Here is a 26,726-nt window from a genome sequence, read left to right on the forward strand (position 1 = left end):
TACTACCATCTTCTATGAGGCCTCTTCTCTACATTTAACTGTGGAGAATCTGTTTGGCCAGTCTTTGAGTCATTTTCTGGGTTATTTACACTGATGTGGCTGTTACCTAGTTGTATCTATGGGACGAGGTGAGCTTAGGTCTTCCTACTCTGCCATTTTTCTTAGAAGAGTTTTTAAATGAATAAGAGTGACATCCAAGAGACAAGAAGTGGGAAAATTATATGAAAATAATAGATCAGCTTTTCCACAAAACTTGATTTTGTGTACAAATGTCTTCTAAACTTTTCCCACAACTGCTAAGATTTATTTCCTGGATTCTGCACACATCCCACTGTGCCTTGCAGGCGCTGGTGAGCCCCAGAAACCAAATCCACATATACAAAGAAACGAAAGCAGGAGGACCAGGAAAGTCCCTCAAATTAGGGATAAGAACTGATGAGTGGTCAAAAATGGACTAGAGCACTTATTATGTTGGAGAAATACAATTTGCAAGACTTAATTTATGCACTGTAAATTAGGGAAGAAACTTTATTTGTTAGAGAGTAGGGGAGAGGGTCATAGAAGGGATTACTCCCTGGGACAGCCCTGGAAGCTTGAAGAAGGGAGAGGGGGAGAGAGAGAGAATGGCTACAGGAAGCACTCCATACTGGGAGAGCCTTGGTCATGCACTTGTGCATTGCAGTGTGAATAATGCTGGGACAAAGAGAAGATAGGTTATAGCGTAGGGAGATAGGAATGAATTAGGAGATTTTGTGTGTCACAGGCAGACAGTGATTTTCTTCTCATTTTTTTGTCCACAGGATAATAAGACAACTAAATATCATAGTAGCAAGACTGGCCCAAGACACTGTCCCCAGGTCAGATAATTGGGCACATTGTATACTAAATTATGAATAAATTTATGTCTCCTCTATGCCATTGAGCTTTGAAACCATCCTTTATTCTGAACATACTATGAGCCACCTTGTGAGTCAATTTCAGTCATTATCATAATAATATCAGTAGCAGAATCAAATAATACGTAGCTGGCTTTCTAAAATTAATATAAAATTGCTTCATGGCTTAGCTGAGAGATACCTAATAACTTGGATTATCCTCACATGAGGACAAATGGATGAATGTTTAATCTTGCTGTTTTGAATAGGGTAAAATTAGTTTTTTTAGAAGTGAAGATTATTTAATACTTGTAGAAAAAGTTGAAGAATTTTCAAAAAATTTTGCGAAGTATACAAAGGCTTAATTAGGAGAGCAAACCCCCTGAGATGTCTGCTGTCACGTGCGTTGAGTCTCCTTTGCTGTCTAGAGTTGCTTCTTTGTGCTCGTGTTCCTCGTAAAGACACTTCCTCACAGGGTTTGTGATTTTTGTCTATCCTTGTCCTTGTTTTTTTTTTTTTCTGAATTTAAGGGGGGACATTTATTCTGATTATGAAAGTAATATATGGTCATTGTAAAGGATTTGGAAAATATAGAAATAAAGAATAAAGTGGAAAATAAAATCTAGTTCTGTAAAAGATAACTACAGTTAACTTTTTTCCCAATATTTTCCTTTTCTGTAAATTATATCTAATTATACAAATCATGCATAAATACATCTTTCTTGAAAAAACTAAACCATTGCCTTCTCTCCACCCCCAGCTCCAATTCTACCGTCACCCCCAGAAGTAAGTACTGTTATTGAGGTGATGTGTATGCTCTCAGACCTTCTTTTTTTTCTCTCTCTACATATATTTAGAGAAAATAAATAGTATCTTAACCTCTTCTTATGTTTTATGACAAAGAGTATCAAACCATGGATCTACCCTTTCTCATTTTTGTTCAGTGACATATCTTGGAGATATTATTATGTTCAAACATATGGATCTTGCTCACACTGTGTGTTGCATAGTATTTCACAGTGTGGAAATGCCTAGTTTTAGTGATTGCCCTGTCAATGGGAATTTATATGGTTTTAGCCCTCCTCCCTTCCCTCTTTTGCTATTATAAATAATGGTGTAATGAACATCCTTATACATATTTTCATGCACACGTATGAGTATTTTTCATGGGGAGATAATTGGAGAGTAGAGCTTCTCAGATGGTATTTTCATTTAGCAGATATAATACATAGATTTTATTTTATTTTAAACTCCTGTTTCCTTTATTTATTTATTTGAGAGAGAGAGTGTGCGCGTGCACACGCGCATGAGGGGTGGGAGGGGCAGAAAGAGGGAGAGAGAGAATCCCAAGCAGGCTCCCTGCTCAGTGTGGAGCCCAACACGGGTCTTGATCCCATGACCCTGAGATCAGGATTTGAACTGAAATCAAGAGTCGGACACTTAACCGACTGAGCCACCCAGATGCCTCAATACATTGATTTTAATACCGCCAAATCAGGAGAGCATCCAAAGGGTTTAACTATCTCATATTCCTGGCAGCTACATATGAAGATAACCCTTTCTTTATACTTTGCTAACACTTGTTATTGTCAAACCTATTTTTTCCAAACTGATGTACCAAAAATGGTGTGTCTTTGTTTTAATTCTTATTCACCTGATTATTAGGGAGGTTGGAAGATCTTTTTATGTATTTTTTGGCCATTTGTTTTTCTCTTAATGCAAATTCCTCTATTTATATGTATACTCATTTTATTGGGTTGTGATTTTCTTATTAATTTGTAGGTATTCAAAATACTCTAGGTTTTAGCTGTGTGCTCAGTGGGGAGTCTGCTTGAGATTCTCTCTCTCCCTCTGCCCCCAATAATAAATAAAGAAATCTTTAAAAAAAATATTCTATGGGGGTGCCTGGGTGGCTCGGTCATTAAGCATCTGCCTTTAGCTCAGGGCGTGATCCTGGCGTTCTGGGATCGAGCCCCACATCAGGCTCCTCCACTGGGAGCCTGCTTCTTCCTCTCCCACTCCCCCTGCTTGTGTTCCCTCTCTCATTGGCCATCTCTCTCTCTGTCAAATAAATAAAATCTTAAAAAGATATATATTCTATGTTTTAGTCCTTTGATACATATAAAACAACTTCTTTCGGTCTGTCATTTAGTGATCTATATCTATAAATTTTTGTACATGACTGGGACACAACTGTATGTGCAATTTTATATTTTGTCTTTTTTCACTAAAATTATATTGCATTTTCCCCTATCTTTAAAGATTCTCCAACAACATGATTTTTAATGACTGAATATAACTTTATTGTGTGAATGTAACATTTTCTTTTTTTCTTCAAGTTAATATTCTTCTGTTGTTGATCTCTAATTGTGTCTGCAAACTTGCTATTGAATATTTTTGCAAAATTTTGCTAATGATTGCTTTTCTGAATATCTTTGTATTTAATCTTTGGGTGTATTTCCATTTCTTTAGATAAGATTATAAGAAGGAAATTCATTGGGGCAAATGCATTAATTTAAATTTCATTGATACATACTGTGAAATTTTTTTCTGGAAATTTCGTACCAACTTATCTTTCTATGAGTAGTGTGTCAGCATGTCTTTCTCACAGAAATCTCTTTCTCTCTCTCTCTCTCTTTTTAGAACTATCTCTTAATACACTTGATTATTAACTATATTTAAAATGTCAATTTTAAAGATCAGAAATAATATCTCATTGATAGTATAATTTATATTTAATTGATGACCAGTGAAGAAGGCTACTTCTCATTTATTAGCCATTTATAGTTCTTCTGATAATAGTTAGTTCTTTTATGTAATTTTTCTCTGAGGTATTTGTTTTCTTATTGTCTTGAATAGGTTCTTTGCATATTACAGTTTTGACTTGTTATTTTACTTTTGCGAATATTTTTACAGTTTGCTCTTCACTTTAAATTCTGTTTATACATTTTTAACATATAGAAGTTTTAAAATGTTGTTGTCATATGTGAGTGTTTTCTTGATGTTCTTTCATTGCTTCTATGCTTAGAAAATCCTTTTCAAGATAAGATACATATAAATTGATAGTACTTTTTATGATTGCATTTTTAATATTCAGTGCTTCAAGTCTATCTTAAATTTACTTTGGCTTATAATGTGTAATATAGCTCTAAAAATTTTTTTTCTTTAGTAATTAGCTTCACTATTTATTGACCAATATTCTCACTCCAGTATTTATAGCGTAATCTCTTTCTTCATACACTAAATTCTTCTGAGCCCTAGAGACTAAAGACTGTTCCTGGAGTTTCTGTTGGTCTTTCTGTTGATTTCCTGCTGGGTACCACATTGTTTTAATTAGATTTTTTTTTCCAAAATGAAAATTTTTAAAAGGGCAGTTTTTTCTAATGCCTCTAAACCACCAACGGGGCATTTAGTTAAAAAAATCTATTTAGGTACTTCTAGTTTAAAAGTGGTGACATACAGATAGCATTTCTTTCTTCTATTCCTGGAAATTAGCCACAAGCAACGAAGAACATGAGAAACAAGTTCCATTGTTGGCCCATCCAGGAGATGGCTGAAGTCTTGCAACACAAAGTCGGTGGCAAGCCCTTCCCAAGCAGCGGAGGTAGAGGGGAGGTGCATGTGGGAGGCACGGCAGCTGTAGAGGGTAGGAACGGCTGGGGAAGCTTATATCGCAGAGATGAGTGCCAAACTCAGAGGAGTCGAGCCAAAATCTCTCTTTTACAAGAGAGGATGGAGGTGTGCAGACGGGCAACGGGAGCTTCTCTGGACCTACCTGTCTTCCAAACAGTAGGAGGGAGAGCCAAGTAAAAAATCACACCGCGAGCCAGATTTGTAGGCAGCTGTGGAGCAGGGGGTGGTGGAAGGTCTGCATTGTGATAAGCCCTCTCCATGGGCTGGAATGAAAGATGGGTCCGATGAAGGTGTACACAAATCCCGTGTCTTAGGGAGACTCCTGCTTGGCTGGAACGTGAGCGACTTTACCTTCCCATCCCTGTGTGCACACTAACCTCTTCCACAGCCAGCCCAGCGAGCAGTCACCTTCTAATGAGAATTCAAAAAGGAAACAACACAGGAAAACTTGTGACCAAATATTCATCATGAATAAAACAATTGAATAAAGCCAACCCATGCCCGAAGCATCTTCAGAAAGCAGTGACAGAGGACTTCAAGAAAGATACAGCAAGGCGAGGAGAGGAGATGGAGTGTGACTTGGTGGGGCTCAGGAGAGAAAAGACATCACAGAAATAATAGCAAGACCCAAAGGAGCACAGGGAGGCAGGCTGGCATAGAGAAGAAGTGGGAAGAATAAGAGAGTTGGAATGGAAATAAAGAATTAAAAAAGAACAGGGAAGAAGTGAATGAAATGGAATACACAGAGAAGAGATTAAGCGTGTTATTATTATTAGAATCCCCTGAAAAGAAGACTAGCCAGCATAAGAGAGGAAGAAAGGGGAGAGGTAGCAAAAGCATTTTGGTTTCTTCCATCTAATAACTTTGCTGCTGCACTGGCAAGTATTTGGAATGAGAATATAAAGCCAAAGTTGTAAGGGAGGGGATGAGAGGAGCAAGGAAGGGAAGGTAGGCTATTGTAGTGAATCAGCGGATGTTGTCTAAAAGATATTATATACAGTTACCATTTTAAACTCACAGCTAGAACAAAAATACAAACCTTCGCAATGATCCAACCAAACAAAGCAAAGTAAACAGATGTGTGGTGAAAGATTTTGGAAGAGCGATCAAAACAGGAAGCATCACATAAGATAATGCAGCAGAGCTAAGGCCAAATTCATCCATCACATGAATAGGTGTGAATGTCTCTGAGACATCCAGATTGGGAAAAAATTTTTTAGGATTGATCGCAGTGCCAAACAAACCCAGCTGTATTACATAAGAGACATCAAAAACAAAGTGATCCAGGAAGGTTGAAGATAAAAATACGGAACAGAGGTATATGTAGTCAGATGCAAACAAAAAGAAATCAGAGATTACGGTCTCAATATGAGAAAAGACTGGATTCAAAGCAGAAAGCAGTAAGTGAGCACGTTAGGACGCTACACGGTACAACTCCCCATGAAGATAAAATTCTGAACCTTTGCACCAAGTCATACAGCACCAGCCCCTAAACCAAGAAAACAAGCGGCACAAGGGGATAGAGATTTACAGCAGTGGTGGTTGGTTAAACTCACCTCTCAGCTCATGACAGAGTAAAGGACAGAAATGAGGCTGGGCTAGAAGTGTCCGATTAAAATAATGAGTAAGGGAGAACTAACTGATAGATGTTGGACTCCAAGCCCCGAAGACAGAGAATTCACCTTCTTTTCAGGTACCTGTAAGACATTCATAAAACTGAGCGTTTATGAAGACCTCAATAAATTCCCTGAAGTAGAAATAACCGTAGACAAGGATGATGGGGAAAATAGGTAATGGCTCGTAGAGCAAAGGGACCGCCCAGTCTGAATAGATCCAGTGCTGAGTGGACACTGGTCCAGCACTGGACTACACCCGTGAGCATCAGCCTGGAATGTGTGCTCTGAGCGCGGTGTAGTGAAGTAGGAATCCATGACAAACCGAGAAAATAAAGAGCCATAGCAACAACACAGCTCTTAACTCAGGGGAAAGAAGAATTCCAAACCAAGCCGGGGTTATCTAGGACGTAGTCCGAACACTTCAGAGAGATCTGGTGGGTGGCTGAAGGGCTAAGACGGAAGAGCTTAGCTATAAAGAAATACGTTCATGTATTCTTCTTTCAGCTTTTGGATTGTCTTTCCTTGTCCCTGTAACCTTCTCCTGCTGCTGTCATTCATTTCTTCCCAGTCAGGCTACCTCGGAGCGTCTTGAAGGAATGGATTTCTGTGCACACTCTGGAGCCCTCTCGGCGTAGAGGGTCTATGCTAAGGGTTCTCTATATATAATTATTTTCTCTTCCTATATGTCTACAGAAAGAGATTTATGATAAGGAATTGGTTTGTGCAGAATGGAGGCTGAGAATCCCAAGGCCTGCAACCAGCAAGCCGGAGACCCGGGAGAGCTAATGGTGTGAGTTCCAGTCGGAGTCTGAGTCCAAAGGTGCGGGAAGACTGACGTCCCAGCTCCAAGACACGTCTGGCAGAGAGAGAGCAAATTCTTCCTTCGATACTCAGCCTTTTGTTCTATTCAAGCCTTCAGGGGATTGGATGAGACCCACCCACACCCCGCAGGGCAATCTGCTTTACTCAGTCTCCCAATTCAAATGCTGATCTCACCAGGAACACACTCACAGACACACCCAGAATAGTGTTCAACCAAATATCTGGACACTCTGTGGCCCAGTCAACCTGACACATAAAATTAATCATCGCAGCTGCTAAGAGACACAGAAGAATCCTGAACAACTGGGAAAAAAAGGATCTTTGTGGGAAGCCTTGGTATTTAAAAGATGTCAGTTCTCAGTTTATTTGTAAACTTAACACAATCCCAATAAAAATATGAACAGGATTTTTGGGAAGTTGATAAGCGGATTCTAAATTTCATATGGCAGAACGCACAAGTGAGAATAGCCAGGAATATTCTGAAAAAGAAGCCCTAACTGTCACTACCATATGTGAATGAGCTCAGAGCTGCCTTTCAAGCCACGTTTTAAATTGCTCTTGTTTCTCAGCCTCACTGCCTTTGCTCAGATCTTTGACCACACAGCATGTTCCTGCCACAGGACCCTTGCTCAGACTTTTGGCTATTTGAATGATGTATGTTGCGCCTGCTTCATTACCTCTTGCCTATTTAATACCTACTCAGTCATCAGTTCTTTAGGAAGATCTTTCCTCCTCAAGTCTCTGATCCTAAGTCACTTTCCTTTGTTTTCTCCTTTTTTTCTTTTTTGCATGCATTTCAGTTTGTAACTATGTAATCATTAGTGTGGTTGTCTGATAAATGCTCTTTTTCTTAGTAGGGTGTAAGCTCAGTGCCTGACCTTAAGTTTCCAGTAAATACTTGTTGATGAATAATCTCTGGTCTGCTGGGTTTTGAAGGGTGATTTAGACCCAACAACTGTCTTCTAAACTCAGAATCAGGAGTCTGTCTAATGTGGGCCCTGTCCTGGTTTCCGTAGTAATGAGATCTTAGTGTGTTGTTTCTTTCACCCATGCACATCTGAAGATGTAAATGATTTTTGGTAGTGTTCTGCTTTCGATTGTAACCTCCTAAAATGAAGGGCCATATCTGAACTGTCCTGTGTGGCTTTTATTATTATGTCCAATGGACACTACTTTTTCATAAGAAGGAGCTATAACATTATAGAATGGTTACATCATTTCCTGAAAATGATGCTAGTCATTGAAAGAAATAATCATAGCTATTGAAGAACTAATTTTCCTAGTGAATTTTATAAAACGATGTGCCATACAGGGGCACCTGGGAGGCTCAGTCGGTTATGTGTCTGACTCTTGATTGCAGCTGAGGGCATGATCTCAGGGTCGTGAGATTGAACCCCGAGTCAGGCTCCGCGCTCAGTGTGGAGTCTACCTGAGATTCTCTCTCTCTCCCTCTCCTTCTGCCGCTCCCCCTGCTTGCTCTCTCTCTCTCTTAAATAAATAAACACATGAAATCCTTAAAAACATTAAACAAAATGATATTCCATACACACTCTACTTCATACCTCTCATAAGTGACCAAAGTCCTTATGTGGCCTGTTCTAGGAAATCTTGCTGTGGTTGGGGTGGGCAAGTCACTTCTGAATATAAAGTGAGGCTGAACAGCATGTGGTTCTCTTATTAGATGTAGTTAAACGTCTTATGCTTTCTCCTCAGGAGCCCATAGCTACCATCTTCTTGGATGTGTTGTGATTGGCAAACACGGGCTGTTACTAGGTGCACTGAAGGTTTTGTTTGGCGTTTTGTGCATCGAAACGCACTAGTCATGACAACGCTTGTTATAAAGTTAAGGGCTTTGAGATGACTTTTGCATTCATGAGTATTTCCAAACAGTAGTCTTTGGCAGTTCGGTAGCTGGGCAGCCATAAACCAGTTTTACTAGCGTGTCCCCTGAGGCCTCGTAGATAATTCCAGGAAACCCTCCTTTATGTGACCTCTTTCATATTCCTTCAAAAATGAATGGCTTTCCTGTGTGTCTTTCACAAAGACCACAGGCCTTGGAAACTTCACAGAGGTAGGCATAGGTATCTGTCCAAGCTCAGGAATAATTCTTGAAAGAGGCAGGCCTCATGGCATAAGGAACAGAACCAGAGGTTGCAGACTGTGACCCACAGGCCAAACCCATCAAATTCGCTCTGCAGATGTGTTTATTTGGATCATACGGTTTTTCTTCTTTAAACGTTGAAATTAGTTGCCAAGTTGCAAACACTGGGAATTTCCACTTTAAAAGGTTTAGATATATGGCTTGTCTTGAAAAATTGGAAAAATTTGGCCACGCTGAGATCCACATTTCTGCGTTGGCCGTCGTCCATTGAGCTGAGAGCAGTTGCAGGGTGGGTGGATGGGGTGAGGACCCCTCAGGCACTGCCCCACTGTTGCCGGTGTCCTGCATTCATCTGTGTCACCTTCATGACCCCAAGATGGGCTATGAGATTGAGAATAAATGCTATAGTGAATGATTAGGAAGGAGACAGCCTTTTGCCTTCAACTCGCACAATCTCTTTAGTAAACAAATGACACACTTTATTCAAAAGTTGAGGTAAGTAGATAATTTTTGTAGTCTGGAAACAGAAGGACAATGAAAACTGCCTCTTTGCTGTGGACCTTGTCACACTATGTCTCTTCTGACAGTTCTGTGGGGACTCTGTCAGTTCTGGTCAGAGGTCAGGTAGCATTTGAGTTGGGTGGAAGGAGCTCTCTGAACTGGCAAAGGCCAATTCTTAAATGGCTTCTTGGGAGAGCACATCATTTGTTCCTGGGCTGGCTCCCGCCTCCTTCTGAATTTCTAGAGTGAAATGGTCTGGATGAGACGCTTCCTGGGTAGCATTTTCGAGACACTGGGACTACAAAGAATGCTCTGTGTTTCATCTTGCTTTGCACAGCTGCACAGAAAGATTGTTTAAAACTATTCTTTATGTTTTGTCTTTTGGGGGACTTCTGTCAGGAAATTTATGACCGTCCCTTGGAAGTCCCGGTCACTCGGGAGCAATTAAACCACTATCGGAATGTGGCCGAAAACGCTCGAAGTGAACTGGCGGCAACTTTGGTCAAATTTGAGTGCGCTCAGTCTGAGGTAAGACGATGCATTTTCGTGACTGAAAAATGGGCTGTTTTAGCTACTTAGAGAGTGAAGCAGAGTGTAGAGGTGATGAGAACTAGGACGGGAGGACACAGCTTTGCACCTTTTGGCAAGGGTGATACTTATTCCTCCTGTGCGCCTACCCCCCTTGTTGCAGAGAATTCCCGAAAGGTTATGCATTTGCTGTGGTGCAAAGGGAGGTGACATTGGCTGGTTCCTAGATGTCAGAGGAGCTTCACAGCCTTGAGAGACCTGGGGCACCTGATGACTTGGGTTGAAGCTGCCTTTTTAGCCTCTCCCTGAATAAGTACCTTTAACGTGGTTTGCTTGCAATCTGGAGGTCTTAGAATGGAATGCTGGATCCCTCCCTACTGCTCATTCTGATTGGCTGGGGGAAATTCTAGGACGATGATTGGGATCCATCTTCCCTCTGGGCTGGGTCAGGTTTATTGTGGAGTTTCTGAGAGAGTCTCTCTAGATCCATTCTGCTCACAGCCTGGTGGCCCTGAGGGGTCCTAGGCTTGCCTGTGAGATAACTAGCCTTTTCGCTGGGCTGCCAGGAATCCACTGAGAAACGATTTAATACCGTGTGTGTGTGTGTGTGTGTGTGTGTGTGTGTGTGTGTGTGTGTGTGTGTGAGAGAAAAATTGTATGCATGTGTCCTCATAGTTCCAAAGAAGTACATGCATTCATGAAGTTTTCTTATAGGGTGGACCTGACATCTTAATAGGGCACATGCGTTGTTCAGGTTTTGATGCCGCACAATTCATAAAAATTAAAATGTTTCTTTTGTATAAATCCTATAAGGATTTTCCTTTTCTTCTGTATTTTCCCCAGAAATCTGAATATTATTATTATTATTATTTTATTATGAATATATTTTTATTGCCCACAATAAGGATCCAGAAGGCAAGTGGGAGAAATACAGTGACATATCAAATAGTCTGTATCTACTTAGGAATAAGTTGTGGCCATGAAATTACAAATATCTTAGCTTTTAAGTTTCTTGTTTCATTGTCAGCAGCAATAATAGCAATGCAGATTTAGAAAATGAGTTACCATTGAAAAATATTTTATCGCTTTTTGCAAAATACACCACACATGTCTCTTGAGTGACACTAAGTCACCCTGAGACATTGCTCAATTGCTCAGTTTCGAAAGAGATAGGATATGAAGTCCATTGTTTAGGCATAAGTTCCCATCTGGTGATGCAGATACAAATACAAAAGAAAGAAAGGAAAGTTGGATTAAGTCGTGAAGAAAAGAGTGCGATCTGAAATTATAGTTTTGGGTTTCTTAAAAGTACTTCACACTTAACGCCACTGAACTCTTTTTCCTCCTTTTTACGGCTTTTCCACGTTAGCTTCGAGACCTCCGATCCAAGATGCTTTCGAAAGAGGCCTTCTGTCAAGAGTTGAAAGCTGAAATGGAGAATTACAAAGAAAATAATGCTAGAAAATCATCTCTCCTCACCTCCCTGAGAGACAGAGTTCAGGAGCTGGAAGAAGAATCCGCAGCACTTACCGCTTCTAAAATTAGAGCCGAAATCACAGCTCACACTGCAATCAAGGAGAACCAGGAGTTAAAGAAGAAAGTTGCAGAACTAGATGAGAACGTACAGTAAGGGTGTTTCAATATATTCCATAGTTGTCAGTGTTAAAATCCTAGTTCCTGATAGCAGGGTATGCCCTTGAAGGTACTGGCGTGTTGTTCCCTTATTTGGTCCTGAAACTCCATTTGAAAAAAAAAATACTGAAGCTCAAATATCTTTGGAGTCTTGAAAATTTTTCTCAAACTCATTTGCAAATGTTACCAGGAATCTTAACAAACAAGGCATTGTCCTAAGCATGTTTATGTCAGATTGATTAGGGCCACGGAGGCTTATATACAGAATTTGGAAGATTTTCTGTAAGTAGAGGCTTAACCAGAGGGGGTGGAGTGGCACACAGAGGGAGGTGTTTCTTCAAAAGCTAGCTGTAAAAATACCCTGGAAGCCCAAACCACTCCAGACCACCCCGAACACTCCTTGTTAGGTTTTATTGCCCGTTTATGCAGAAAACTCATGAAATCTGGGTTTTCCACACTTAGTTCTGGCAAAAGGTAATTATTGAGACAAAACTGGGAACTAGTTGTTCCAAAAATATACTTTAAAAATTCTACGTGTAATAACTTAAATAACTTTAATAATAAGATACTTGATATTTACTTATTCCATCTTAAAAAAAAAAACCCAACACCTCCAACCAACTCTTGTCCTCTTTTTCTCCCCCCACTTACAGCAAAACTCCTTAAAATGTTTGTATAGACTCACTGGCTCCAGTTCTTCTCCTCTATTCTCTGTTGGGTCTCCTCCACTGAAACCAGTCACTACGGTGACCAGTGACCACACATTGCGGATTAAATGGTCAGTCTTTATCTCACTTGACCTACCAGTATATCAGGTACAGTTGGTCTCATTCCCTGAACCACCTTCTTCTGGCTGCCAAGACACTACGCATGCCTGCTTTGTATCTTTCCTTTCTAGCTGCCCTGCCATAATCTCTTTTGTTTTCCCCGTCTCATCTCATTGACTTCCAAAGACTGGAGTGCCCTCGTGCTTGGTCCTTGAATCTCTTCTCGTTTCTATCTAAATTCAGTCTCTCGGTGATCTCAAGACTTTAAATATGATCTATGTGCTAGGGGTGCCCACATTTCTATGGCTAGCCTGGTTCTCTTCTCAGACTTCAAAAAAGACCCACATATTTTTACTACCTACTGGGCATTGTCACATGGATGTCCAATGGGCACCTCACACTTAACATGACCAAAACAGAGCTCCTGCTGTTCCCACAGAACCCTCCTATTCCTTTCCTCATCTCTAGTGATAATTCCATTTCGCTAGTGCATCAGGTCAACAGTCTTGGTCATCATCCTTGGTCCCCTTGTTCTTTTACACTCTGCATCTGATCCTTCAACAAGTCCTCTCATCTTTACTTTGAGAATCAATCTATACTTTGACCACTTCCCATTGCTACCCTCAGTGCTACTAATCTGATTCAAGGGTTTACCATTTCTCTCTGGGATTTTTGCAGTAGCCTCCGAAGTGATTTTCCTGCTGCTGCCTGTGCCCCTCGCAGCCAGAGTGATTCTGTAAAAACATGAATTAGATCTTATTGGTCCTCTGCTCAGAGGCCTGCAGTGACTTCTCTCTCAGGGTAAAGACAAGGATATTCTATGACCTAGAAGGCTCATCCTGACCTGGTTTTGCTTCCATTCTCTCTTATTCTATCCGTTGCAGCTCACTGGCTTCTTTGCTGTCCTTCAAACATAACAGGCGTGTTCCTACCTCAGGACTTTTGCACTTGCTAATCCCTTGGCCTGGAAAGCTCTTCCCCCAGATATTGCATAGCTGCCCCTCTGCTCCCTTTAGGTCCTCACTCAGAAGTCGCTTTCTCAGTAAGGGCTTCCACGAGTGACTACATCTAAAATGTTACTCTGCTCCCCCTCAAATATTTCTTCCTACCTTTCCTGCTTAATTTTTTCTCTCCAGCTTTTTATTTTTATAACAGTATACATTTCACATACATTGATTTTGATTACTGTCCATCTTCCCGACTAGAATGTAAGCTCCATGAGGGCAAGGATGTTCATCTGTTTTGTTCACTACTGTATCTATAGTACCTTTAATTGGGCTTGGTGCATAGTGAGTATCCAGTAAATATTTACTAAATAAATGAGAAATACAAATGATATGTACTAACTAAAAAAAACTTTTTTAAGATCTAGAAAATTGCCAAAAATATTAAAATCACTCAAGACCTTATGATTCCTGAAAAGCTATACTTCAAATTTTGGTGAACAGGTTTTCAGGTAGTTGACATCATGTAATGAATTATTTTTTTTTTACTGAATAATATATTATAAACATTTATTTTAAAAGATTTTATTTATTTATTTAATTTATTTATGGATCCGGAGCTGGGGGAGAGGGATACGGAGAGAGAGAATCTCAATCAGGCTCTGCACTGATCATGACCTGAGCCGCCAAAATCAAGAGTTGGGCACTTAACCAACTGAGCCACTCAGGGGCCCCTATGTTGTAGATATTTAAAAAGTCATTCATTATATCATCTTTTTTTTTAAAAGATTTATTTATTTATTTCACGGTGACAGCCAGCGAGAGAGGGAGGGAACACAAACGGGGAGTGGAGAGGAAGAAGCAGGCTCCTAGCGGAGGAGCTTGATGTGGGGCTCGATCCCAGAATGCCAGGATCACGCCCTGAGCTGTAGGCAGACGCTTAACGACTGCACCACCCAGGCGCCCCCATTATATCATCTTTAATAGCCCGTGGTACTCATTGCCTGAAATATCATAATTTACTTACTAGTTCTTGTTATTTTCTGTAGACACTCAGGTTAGTTTCACTCAAAAAATTATTGTAAACCAAGTGTATTCATGTGTATTCATATTTTCACATTTATGTGATTATGTCCTTAGGGTAGATTCCTAGAACTCTGTTGGGTCCAAGTGAAATGCAAACAGAAGTGGGAATAGTTTGAAGTCTTGGAGTGAGTGGTTGGAATCATGCACGTAAATCAATCCATCCGCATCATAGCATTAACTGTGCTTTTCATGAGTCAGACAGACGGAATAAATTTTACCTTTTGTATGCTGAAAATAAGAACTTAGAGATATATTGATGTCAGTCTTTTATTGTTATATATTTTTCTAAATAGAAATATGATATGCTTTTGAGTATATGCAATTACATGCTTTGTTAATCTTTGAATAGAGGGAAAGAATTTGCAGTAAACACTCAACATGGTAAAAAGGGAAAGCAATAATCATGTTTATTATCTAGGGTACTGAAAAAATGATACCAAATTACTGAAATGATTCTAATTTGCCTTTAAAGTATGTCTATTTTTTGACGATCTCTTAGTCTCTAACAGTTAAAGCATTAGAAATAGACCATGCTATTTCAGCAAACGTATCTGAGATTTGAAATGAAATATTCATAGCAGAGCATAATCAACAGTTTCCTTGACTGGCCCATTTCAATACTCTTTAAATACTCTGGATGTATGAAAACTAATAATGGTCTTTGCTGGTGATTGAACATCTCTCTCTTCTAGAGGGGGAACGTCTCCTGCTCCTGATTTATTTTTTATTATAGTTATGCTTGACCATGAACCAGGGTATGCCTTAAGTAACCCTTGTAGATCGCTGCATAACGTCTGAAAATAAAACAAAGGATGATATGCTAGAAGAAATACAGCAGCACTGTCCTTCTTTCTCATGAGGACCCAGCAGAGACCCATGACTATATACATCCATTGTGATCTAGAGATTTACCACCACGTTTCAGATTCTAAACAGTTGAGGACAAGAGGCAGAGTCTGTCTCCTTTGCCGTTACTAGATCTAAGACGCCATGAAGATTTCTGTACATTTCTGCTAAGTGTAGGTGCGTGGCTTTGACTTTTCTCCTTCCCTTTCAGGGCTAGCATGACAATGATGTGCTCTGTGTCTGGGAAACTGTGTTGCGATGAAAGTGATGATTGGATCAGAGAGCTTAAGTTCTGAACTTTGTTTGATGAATGATCTCTTCTATGGTGTTACAACTTGACTTATGTGTGATTTGCCCTATAGAAAGTGTCTAAAGGAAAATGAAGAGAATAAGAATCAAGTCTCAAAGAATTGCAGGAAACATGAGGAATTTCTAGCTCAACTTGGTGACTGCTTAGATCCAGAGAAGAAGAATGAAAAGGCATCAGATGAAGATTTAGTTCTAAAGGTATATGCACATGAAAGAAACGATAAACGTAGCGGTCATTCTAACGTATGCCGTGAACGGAAGTGCTGTGGTTGAGTCTGGGGGTGTCAGGAGAATGGGACAGAAGCCCAAGTACAGCATTACTTGACTGTGTGATCCGGGACAAACGTTATCACCTCTCTGAGCTCAATTTCAAAATCCTTTCTAACATTATTTGGGATTAATTACTCTCCAGAAGAGATTAATTGTTTTGTCTAAAATATATTTGGGATACCAAATGCAATTAATTATTCATCTTAACAATGTGTTTTAGGGAGTTTTTTTTGTTTTAATTACAGACAGAAGCACACACACATGCTACCCAAACCAAAACCAACTGTGTCATTTTTGGGTTACTTACTGAGTATAAGGTTAAGATTGACTCCGAAGTACTTTTTCATTTTCCATTGAAATCAAATAATAAAAGTTCTACTTTAATGGTAGGTTGACAGTAAGATAGAAATTAGTTATATCCAGTGAATAATTCACTTGGCACATAGTGGTTCATTAGGGCACCTGGCAGTGTTGGAACTCTCACCATATCTTTGCTCACTTCACACCTTTCGTATTCTTGCTTCCTGACACATCTCCTTGTAGCCAATCTTTTTTATTAAAATTGAGGTGTAATTGACATGCAACATTATATTAGTTTCAGGGGTACAGCGTAATGATTTGACACTTGATACACTGTGAAACGATCACCATAGTAAGTCTGGTCACCATAAAAAGTTACAAAAAATTTATTACTTTTTCTTGGGAGGAGAACTTTCAAGATGTGCTTTTCTGGCAACTTTCAAATGTGTGCTAGGATACACATAGACTATTGACTATAGTCGCCATGCTGCACACCACATCTCCATCACTTATTCATTTCACAGCTGGAAGTCTGTACCCCCCAAGCCCCTCCCCACTGGCAACAACCACTCTGTTCTCCATATTCATGAGCTTTTGTTTTGTTGGCCCATTTGTTTTTTAGATTCCACATATAAGTGAAAGCATAGAGTATTTGTCTTTCTCTTGACTTATTTCACTTAGCATAATACTCTCAAAGTCCATCCATGTTGTCACAAATGGCAAAGTTTCATTCTCTCTCTTTTTTTTTTAGAGAGAGAGAGTGCAAGGGCGGGAGGGGCAGAGGGAGAGGGAGAGAGAGAATCTTATGCAGGTTCCATGCCCAGCACGGAGGCCAACATGGGGCTCGATCTCATGACACAGAGATCACGACCTGAGCCAAAATCAAGAATCAGACGCTTAACTAATTGAGCCACCCAGGCGCCCCATTTCAGTCTCTTTTATGGCTGAGTAGTATTGCAGCAGTATTTATATAGTATTGCAGTAGTATTTATATATATATAAACATATATATATACACACACACATATACACACACACGATACAGTATTGCAGTAGTGTTTATATATATAAATTATAGATAATAATTTATAATATATAATATAATAAATTATAGATAAAGATATTATAGCTAATAATATAATAATAAATTATAGATAATATATATATCTTTAGTGATGGACACTTAGGTTGTTTCCATAGCTTGGTTATTGTAAATAATCCTTCAGTGAACATATGGGTGCATATATCTTTTCTTTTTTTATTATATTTATTCATTTGAGAGAGAGAGAGAGACGGAGGGAGAGGGAGCATGAGTGGGGGGAGGAGCAGAGGGAGAGGGACAGCAGACTCCCTGCTGAGCAGGAACCCCCCCCCCCATGCGGGGCTCCATCTCAAGACCCTGAGATCATGATCTGAGCTGAAATCAAGAGTTGGATGCTTAATGGCTGAGTCACTCAGGCACTCCGCATGTATCTTTTCTAAATAGTGTTTTTATTTTCTTGGGGTAAATACTCAGAAGTGGAATTGCTGGATCATATGGTAATTCTATTTTTAATTTTTTGAGGAGCCTCCATACTGTTTTCCACAGTGTCTGCACCAGTTTACATTCCCACCCACAGTGCACAAGGGTTCCTCTTTCGCCACATCCTCTCCAATAGTTGCTTTTTATCTTTTTGATATTAACCATTCTGATGGATGTAAACTGAAACCTCATGTGGTTTTGATTTGTATTTCCTGGATGATGAATGACGTTGAACATCTTCTCATGTGTCTGTTTGCCATCTGTATGTCATCTTTGGAAAAATGGCTATTCAGGTCCTCTGCCCATTTTTTTTTAAAGATTTTATTATTTTTTTGAGAGAGAGAAAGAAAGAGCGAGCGTACACGCACACACGAGCAGGGGGGAGAGGTAGATGGAGAGGGAGAGGCAGAGTCTCCACTGAACAGGGAACCTGATGCGGGGCTCGACCCCAGGACCTGGGATCATGACCTGAGCCAAGGGCAGATGCTTAACTGACTGAGCCACCCACACACCCCTGCCCATTTTTTAAAATTGGATTTTATTTCCTTTATGAGTTCTCTGTATATTTTGGATATTAACCCCTTGTCAGGTATATGATTTGCAAATATTTCCTTCCCATTCCGTAGGTTGCCTTTTCATCTTGTGGATGGTTTTCTTGGCCATGTAGAAGCTTTTCAGTTTGGTATAGTCTCACTTGTTTATTTTTGCTTTTGTTGCCTTTGCTTTCGGAGTCAGATCCAAAAAAAAATATTGCCAAGACTGATATCAAGGAGCTCACTGCCTGTGTTTTCTTCCAGGAATTTTATGGTTTCAGGTCTTATATTCAAGTCTTTAATACATTTTGAGTTCATTTTTGTGTGTGCTATAAGATTGTAGTCTAGCTTTATTCTTTTACATGTTGCTGTCCAGTTTTCTCAACATCACTTCTTAAAGAGACTGTCCTTTCCCTATTGTATATTTGTGCCTCCTTTGTTGTAAATTAATTGACCACATATGCGTGGGTTTACTTCCAGGCTCTCTATCCCATTCTGTGGATCTATGTGTCTGTTTTTATGTTGTTACCATACTGTTTTGATGACTATAGCTCTGTAATATCGTTTGGAATCAGGGAACATGATGCCTCCAGTTTTGTTCTTCTTTCTCAAGATTGTTTTGTCTGTTGAGGCTCTTTTGTGGTTCCATATAAACATGATCATTGTTCCATGTCTCTGAAAGATGCCAGTGGGATTTTGATAGGATTGTGTTGAATCTATAGATTGCTTTGAGTAATACGGACATTTTAACAGTATCAACTCTCCCAGTCCATGAGCACAGAATATCTTCCATTTATTTGTGTCTTCTTCAGTTTCTTTCATTAATCCATGCAGCCATTCTTAAAGGCCCCATCTCAGAGTTTGATTAGTAAGCTTCCCAGCTGTGCTTCCGGGAAGCTGCAAAATCATTTCAGTTACCTTCAGGAAGTGTTCCACTTCACTGACGGTATTGATAGCTCAGGCCTGATAGCCTCAAGGAGGCGGTCTCCTCCTCCTCGCTGTTGCACACCCGTGACCGGGAGCCTGGCTGTGAAAGTCCCCAGTGCAGTGTAGGTTGGGCGGTTGTTTTTAAAGCCAAGTGATGGGGAAAAGGAAAGAGAATGAAGAACCTTCTTCTTTCATGACACCCTTTCCCCTCATCAGAGACTAGTTCCAGGTGCTAATCTGGAAGTTGATGCTGTATTAATTATGCCTTATTATCTTCTGTATTTCAAATGCTTTGACGTCTGAGGCCTTGCTGACCCAGGAGAGACTGACTCAGAGGGTTAGCCAATTCCTGTAAGAGCATGGCTTTCACATGCAAACCAGCCACTCCCACATCCCAGCCATTTTCTGTATCAGGCTCTGGGCCACGCCGCCTTCCCTCATCACCGCAGGACTAGGTACCAGACAGCTAGGGACAGCCCTGACACGCCTCAGATGAATCAAATTAGCCAGTCCCGAACCTGAACCTGCGTACCTCGCCTTGCTCACTCCCTCCTGTGGAAACCACAACAAAGACTCTTGCCTCTGTTTTCCTTTGCTGTCTGTATTTCCTGACTGACCTGGTGCCTCCCTGCATGGCCTTGTAGGGCAAGGCGTGCCCCCCCCTTCTGGAGAACTGTGAGCAGCTCTCTCCAGATCTGTTCACCACACCATACCTGAACAACAAAAGAAACTATATTTTAAAACAGATACTGAGATTCCAGGGCTTTCGCATCTCAAATAGAAAAAAAAAAAATCCCTGGCCGGGAACAGAAAAATCACTGGCTGAGAGCAGAAAGGCTGCTGCGTTGATGAACTCACTAGGTGTTCTCCTGAGAAGTGGAACAAAACCACTCCTTCAATTTCAAAACCACTTCCTCTTTTTTACAGCTCTCCTAACCACATGTGCACACACACCCCCAAGACACCAAGGAGGCATTCCTAAGGACTCATTTGACATTCATCCATTTCGCAGATATTTAGTGAGTGACTGCTATAATGCTAGACAGGGTTCCGGGAGCTGGTCCTGCCGCAGTGAAGGAGATAAGACTAAATCTGCTCTCCTAGAAGTTTTGTTATTGTGAGCTAAAGATAGCAAGGAAATAAACAAATATCCAATATCATCCCATGTAGTAAAGGTGAAGAAAAACGAACAGGGATGTGGGGATAGAGAGTGAGGCAGGTTAGAGGCGTGACAGGGTAGTTTAGGCAGACTGGCTGAGGAGTGCCCCTCTGAGGTGGGGGCTTCTTTTTAAATTATTTTTTAAAATTTAAGATCAATTGATTAACATATAATGTATTATTAGTTTCAGAGGTACAGGCCTGTGATTCATCAGTCTTATATAACACCCAATGCTCATTACATCACATGCCCTCCTTAATGTCCATCACCCAGTTACCTCATCCCTCCACCCACCTCCCCTCCAGCAACCCTCCGTTTGTTTCCTATGATTAAGAGTCTCCTACGGTTTGTCTCCCTCTTTGATTTCATCTTGTTTTATTTTTCCCTCTCTTCCCCTATGATCCTCTGTTTTGTTTCTTTTTTTTTTTTTTAAAGATTTTATTTATTTATTCGACAGGGATAGAGACAGCCAGCGAGAGAGGGAACACAAGCAGGGGGAGTGGGAGAGGAAGAAGCAGGCTCATAGCAGAGGAGCCTGATGTGGGGCTCGATCCCATAACGCCGGGATCACGCCCTGAGCTGAAGGCAGACGCTTAACCACTGTGCCACCCAGGCGCCCCTCTCTGTTTTGTTTCTTAAATTCCACATTTAAGTGAAATCATATGGTATTTGTCTTTCTCTGACTGACTTATTTCATTTAGTATAATACCCTCTAGTTCCATCCATGTTGTTGCAAATGGCAAGATTTCATTCCTTTTTGATGGCTGAGTAGTATTCCATTGTATATATACACCACATCTTCTTTATCGATTCATCTGTCAATGGACCTCCGGGCTCTTCCCATAGTTTGGCTATTGTGGACATTGCTGCTATAAACATTGGGGTGCAGGTGCCCCTTTGGATCATTATGTTTGTATCTTTGGGGTAAATACCCAGTAGTGCAATTGGTGGGTCATAGGGTATCTCTATTTTCAACTTGCTAAGGAACCTCTACACTGTTTTCCAGAGTGGCTGCACCAGCTTGCATTCTGAGGTGGGGACTTTTGAAAGATGTTGGGCATTGAGCACACACATATGCATAAAAGTGTTCAGGAGAGTGGGAACAGCCCTGAGTTGGGAGCAGGGCGCCATCTTGGCCAGGTGCTGAGGCTGAAAGATGTGTCACTTCCCCAGAGCATCATAACACAGATACCAATTCTGTAATGTGGGATCTCAGTTCTTCCTGTAGGCGTTGTTGTGGCCTTCCAGGCTGAACTGTCTGAAGGGCTGGTTCCCCGGGCCAATGAGCCCGTCTGACTTCATTTTCCCTCCTTGTAAATCTTACAAATCTTATGCGTGCTTTCAGCTGACAACCTAAATGCACAACACAGAGAGTGAAAAGCTCTGCTAATCCCAATGATAGCCACTGTTTGAGCACTTTATTCAGGAGTTTTCTATGCTTATATTAATTAGAAGGATTTTCTTCTTAAAAAGAGAGGCCCGCTTTCTTCTCCGTGTTTCCCCCCTGTGCCAGGTAGGGCCTCACATGCAGTTGGCGCCCATGGACGTGGGCAGAAAAGAAGTCCCTTGCTTCCTCTCCTGCTGTAATCTCTGTAGAGCATCACCTTTCCTCAATTCTTGAAGCCAGGGGCTTGCTGATGCTTGCTCTGTTGGGAAGCATTTGGCAAGACTCTCAGCAGTGTTGCCTGGGGCTATCTTTTGATTAATTTTAATTTGATCACTGGGTCTGTGCATAACAACGGTGTTTAGAGGCTGCTTTTGAAAATGTGTTCTTTTGAGTGGATGGAGGGAAAGGGCTTTCACTGATTCCGTGTGATCATGCAGTCAGCGGGATACGTAGATCAGAGCTGTGTCGAGGAAGCCCTACGAAATTGTTAATTTTTATAGGATAGCTGTCATTGCTTTCTCTTCAGCTTAGAGAGCTGTGCGAGGAAAATGCCTTGGTGAAAGGACAGATTGTTGCTCTTGAAGAGACTATAAATGTCCATGAGATGGAAGCAAAAGCCAGCAGAGAAACCATCATGAGGCTGGTGTCAGAAGTAAACAGAGAGCAGAAAAAAGCTGCCTCCTGCACCGAGGAAAAAGACAGGCTGAACCAGGTACAGTGGTGCAGTGTGCGTGCGCATCTGTGATCATGTGTATGAAGCAGAAATTGAAAACCAGATGTGGGTGAGCACACTGGCATTACGACCACAGTTTCAAAAGGCTGCTGTCAGCAGGAGGGCTGGGGGCAGCATGGGACTTCGCGACCTAGACAGGCTGCTGGATACATAGTTTTTTCCTAATTAGAAAGAAAGAAATATAACACATTTAAAAGTAGAGTTTGTAGAGAATTATGTCCTGCTTTAGTTAGACTCTGAGGATTTTTAAAACTCAAACATTAAGTTTTCTTGAACAAATAGGTGATGCGTCCACCAGATGCAAGATTCCAAATAGACATAAGAGTATACGGTGAAAATCTTTCCCACCCCTCCCACCCGTCCTGCCAGCCACCCAGTTGTTCTTCACAGATGCAACCTCTGTTAACAATTATTTTTTATATACCTTTTTAGAAATGTTCTATGATGTGTATACTTCTTTTTTTAAATTTAATTTTAACACAAATGGCAACATGCTCTGCTTTATATTTTTTCATTTATTTTTAATACAAAATGGTAATGTACCACACACTATTATAAGCAAGGCTGCTATGAATGCTCTTATATTATCTATCACGCATGAGAATGTATCAGTAAGACAAAACCCTAGAAGTATACTTACAGAGTCGAAGGAGATGGGTGTTACTTAGAAGAGACTGTCGAAGGGAAGTGCCTCAATGCTAGACCTTTATTTGTACAATGAGTTGCTTGATCTTTTCAAATTACCCAAAGCCCTGTTTGAGCATGCCAACTAGTACTATATGTTTTTTAGCCCTATATAATCTTTCAATTATATTTTTATATTTTTGTGACCAAGAAACTAATTATGGGATTAATAATAATGGTGAATTTTCAAAAGTGAAAGTAAGTCAGTGCAATCATTTAACAAAAAACATAGGAGACAATTAAGTGGTAAAGGAGATGTAGTTCAAAATTAGGTAATGACTGGATTGGATTCAGGTTAAATGTTTTTGGCAAGGGCATTTCAAAGGTTAAGCTGTCGACTTCCTATTACAGGCAAGTCATGCTAGATTGTTCCTTGTTGCTGACACTAAGTTTGCCCATCTCTTTAGTGTAAAGGAATATTTTTTTCTTTTTTCTTCTGTAGTTAAGTAAGGTATCTCTGGGCAGATTATTTCCCATAATTGGCAGGTTATTCCTGTTCCCCACTGACTTTACTGAGAGGTGTTATCATCATTGATTCTTGCCTGGATTAATTTACAACATGGGTGGCAAAAAGGTAATATTCTAATTTCACTATTCCTTCTGCTTATTAGCTTGTGTTCTTCTGTACAGAAAAGCACTTTTTAAAAAAAGATTTTATTTATTTATTAGAGAGAGAGACAGCCAGCGAGAGAGGGAACACAAGCAGGGGGAGTGGGAGAGGAAGAAGCAGGCTTCCAGCAGAGGAGCCTGATGTGGGGCTCAATCCCACAACGCCGGGATCACGCCCTGAGCCGAAGGCAGACGCTTAACGACTGAGCCACCCAGGCGCCCCCAGAAAAGCATTTTATTTCTTTTCTTTTCAGTTCTACGGACACATGGATTTTTATTTACTCACTGTGTTGCCATCAATTACTTTTTTTTTTTTTTTTGGTGCTCCAAATTCACTATATTGGCCCAGGAGCAGCCCCTTCAGGATGGTCTCTGTGACCTTGTCACCTGCCTCTAGTCTTTTAACACGTCCCTGCTTTTTCTGACAGAAGACATGGCATCTTAGGATCACTTAGAATTTTCAGACTACAGAACGAAAATCAACCTGTGCCGTCAGGAGCGTTGGTGCCTTTGACTGGAGAATGGTGCTTCAAACCAAGATTTAGGTTGGAGGTGTGGTCGTTGCTATTGGGCTGTCATTTCTTCTGATGGACAGAGCTAGAAATACATTTTTAGTAATAAGCTAATACGGGTATTTTTAATTAAGGCGATATTAAGAGTTTTCTTAGTATCTTTGTGTTTTATATTAGTATCCTTTGAATCTTAATCATAATATCTACTCATTTGCTTTGCCTTATAATGTACATAAAATTATTTCAAAATTACGCTTTTAATATTTTACCTACCAGTGAGCCTTCTGAGTGAAGTTTCAGGCTCTCAGATTTTTTACATTAATGCTATCAGCAATCATTGTTATAATAGTCACTGTTCATCGATCACTTACCATTAACACAGTCGTTGTGCTAAGTATACTTTGCTCAAGTTCATGTAGCTCATGAGTGGCAAGGCTGGGATTTGAATCCTGGTCATTACATTATTTTGCTATCGTCAGTAATCCCTTTCCATGTGTAGGCACAGCTATATCTTACATATCAGTCTGATGCCAAGTTAATTGTCAGTGGGACAACAACGGTGAGTAGCTATGCAAATTTCCTCAGTGAATAGATAACTTGAATTCGATTACAAATAGTAATTATTAAACTATCAAGCCCTTGAAAATTAGGAAGAATTTAATATTTGCCTATAAGAATGCATTTCTGAAGATGAACAGGAGGAAATGAAAATGTGTTATAAGAGCACATTAAAAAAAACAGAACTTATTTCTTATATGTCTCTTTACTTGTAAATGATGCAATGTTGTTCAGACTTGGAAACACATTCATTTTGGGATGAAGTTCCTGCCAAAATAATAAAAATTGTAAAAAAAAAATATGGGCAATAAAAAACTTGAGGTCTTAAATAAAGTGCTCCTTCATGGGATTATGACTCCAAAGATTTACTACTGAAAAATACTGTCAGGTGGTTTTACTGACACATTAATGGCCTCAGGAAGAGTCTTCATAATGCTTTCTAAAGCTCTGATTTGAGGTAGGAAACTTACTTTATTAGTGAAGCCCAGAAGGACTGCAGAAGTAGTAGGATTTGCAGGCTGGGGTGCTGTTTTTACAAAACTCAACTTGTTTTATTTTCTTAATTACTCTATTTACTTTATGACTTTCACTTTATGAAAATTTCCCAAATAAAAATCCAGGTGATTTATTATATATATGGAAAATGTATTATTTGAAAATCTCGAGTAGTTAATATTGAAGTATGTTTTAACAGCGATCAAAGACTGGCACTTTTTCTTTCGGTTGTTTTGAAATAATTCAGTGTTGAAAAGAGTGGGCACTTTCCTTACACAAGCCACACATGCATTTCCTATAGACGGTACAAGTTCAGATCAGCGGCTCAGAGACTAAACTTACTTATGGGATTTCAAACAGGTTCTTTTCCTTCATGCTGTTCACATTTCCTTTAATTCTGGTAGCTAGAATCGAAGCTAAGAAAGAATATTTGTTTTGGAGTCAGGCAGATCTGGTTTGGAAGGATGTCCCTTCTGCTTTTTCGGTTTGTTACCATGAAGTAGCGAATGGAAGAGAGAATAGCATGAGACAGTTAACAGGGAGTAGAGTGGTTAAGAGGCTAGGATCTCGGGTTTTTATCTGGGCTCCAGAGTCATTTGGCTATGTGATCTGAGACATATGATCTACCTTTTGGAACCTGAGTTTTTTGTCTGTAAAATAGAAAAATAATTTAAGGATCCATCTCTTACAATTATTCTTAGCATTGGATGACATAATATACATGAAATACTCAGGACACGCCCATCACATAATTGATGCTCAGTGTTTTTATTTCCTTTTCCTAGTTATTTACTTTTACCCAGGGATCCAAAGAAACAAAATCATTTTCAGGGTATAGGCAAATGGAAATAAGTTTCTGGAAGTGAGGACTTATTAGGATAAATTACTTAAAAAATGGAAGCTCTCTTAACAGTCCTAGAATCAGGATGTTGGAAGTGACCTTAAGGCCTTTTAGAATCTAGATCATGTAACCCTCTATGTGAAATCAGAATCAGCTTTAAAATATCACTGTCTAGCTAGTTTCCAGCCTTCTGTTGAACTCTTCCAGAGACAGGGAACTCACTGCTGAACAAGGAGGTCCATATTCTCTGTATAGTTCTTTTTTTTAAAAAAAAAAGATTTGAGAGTGAGAGAGAGAACAGGTGGGAGGGGCAGAGGGAGAGGGAGAGAGAATCAGACGCAGGGCCTGATCCCACAGCCATGAGATCACAACCTGAGCCAAAATCAAGAGTCAGCCACTCAACTGACTGCAGCACCCAGGCGCCCCTCTCTGTAGAGTTCTAATTGTTTGACAGTTCTTCATTATAGCAAGTCAGGATCAGAATCCCCGTAATTTAAATCCTCATCCTGGTTCTATCTTAATTAAACTTTATAGAA

General features: G+C 40.1%; 1 protein-coding gene across 8 annotated transcripts in view; it reads left to right on the forward strand.

Moving 5' to 3' along the window:
* CCDC170 (coiled-coil domain containing 170) overlaps window positions 1–26,726 on the forward strand; it is an 84,821-nt gene that overhangs the window by 18,874 nt on the left and 39,221 nt on the right. For 4 of the 8 annotated variants that reach the window (XM_034669304.1, XM_034669305.1, XM_019800759.2 and 1 more), the window contains 4 exons: window positions 9,948–10,076; window positions 11,446–11,702; window positions 15,714–15,858; window positions 22,285–22,470. In XM_034669304.1, coding sequence (XP_034525195.1) covers window positions 9,948–10,076; window positions 11,446–11,702; window positions 15,714–15,858; window positions 22,285–22,470 — 717 coding nt within the window. Of the gene's footprint in view, window positions 1–1,635; window positions 1,662–6,817; window positions 7,296–9,947; window positions 10,077–11,445; window positions 11,703–15,713; window positions 15,859–22,284; window positions 22,471–26,726 lie in introns of all 8 variants that reach the window. The other 4 variants (XM_034669309.1, XM_034669307.1, XM_034669308.1 and 1 more) reach the window with 4 other exon arrangements.

This window comes from Ailuropoda melanoleuca, chromosome 10, assembly GCF_002007445.2.
Source record: "Ailuropoda melanoleuca isolate Jingjing chromosome 10, ASM200744v2, whole genome shotgun sequence".
In the NCBI taxonomy this organism is placed as follows: Eukaryota; Metazoa; Chordata; class Mammalia; order Carnivora; family Ursidae; genus Ailuropoda; species Ailuropoda melanoleuca.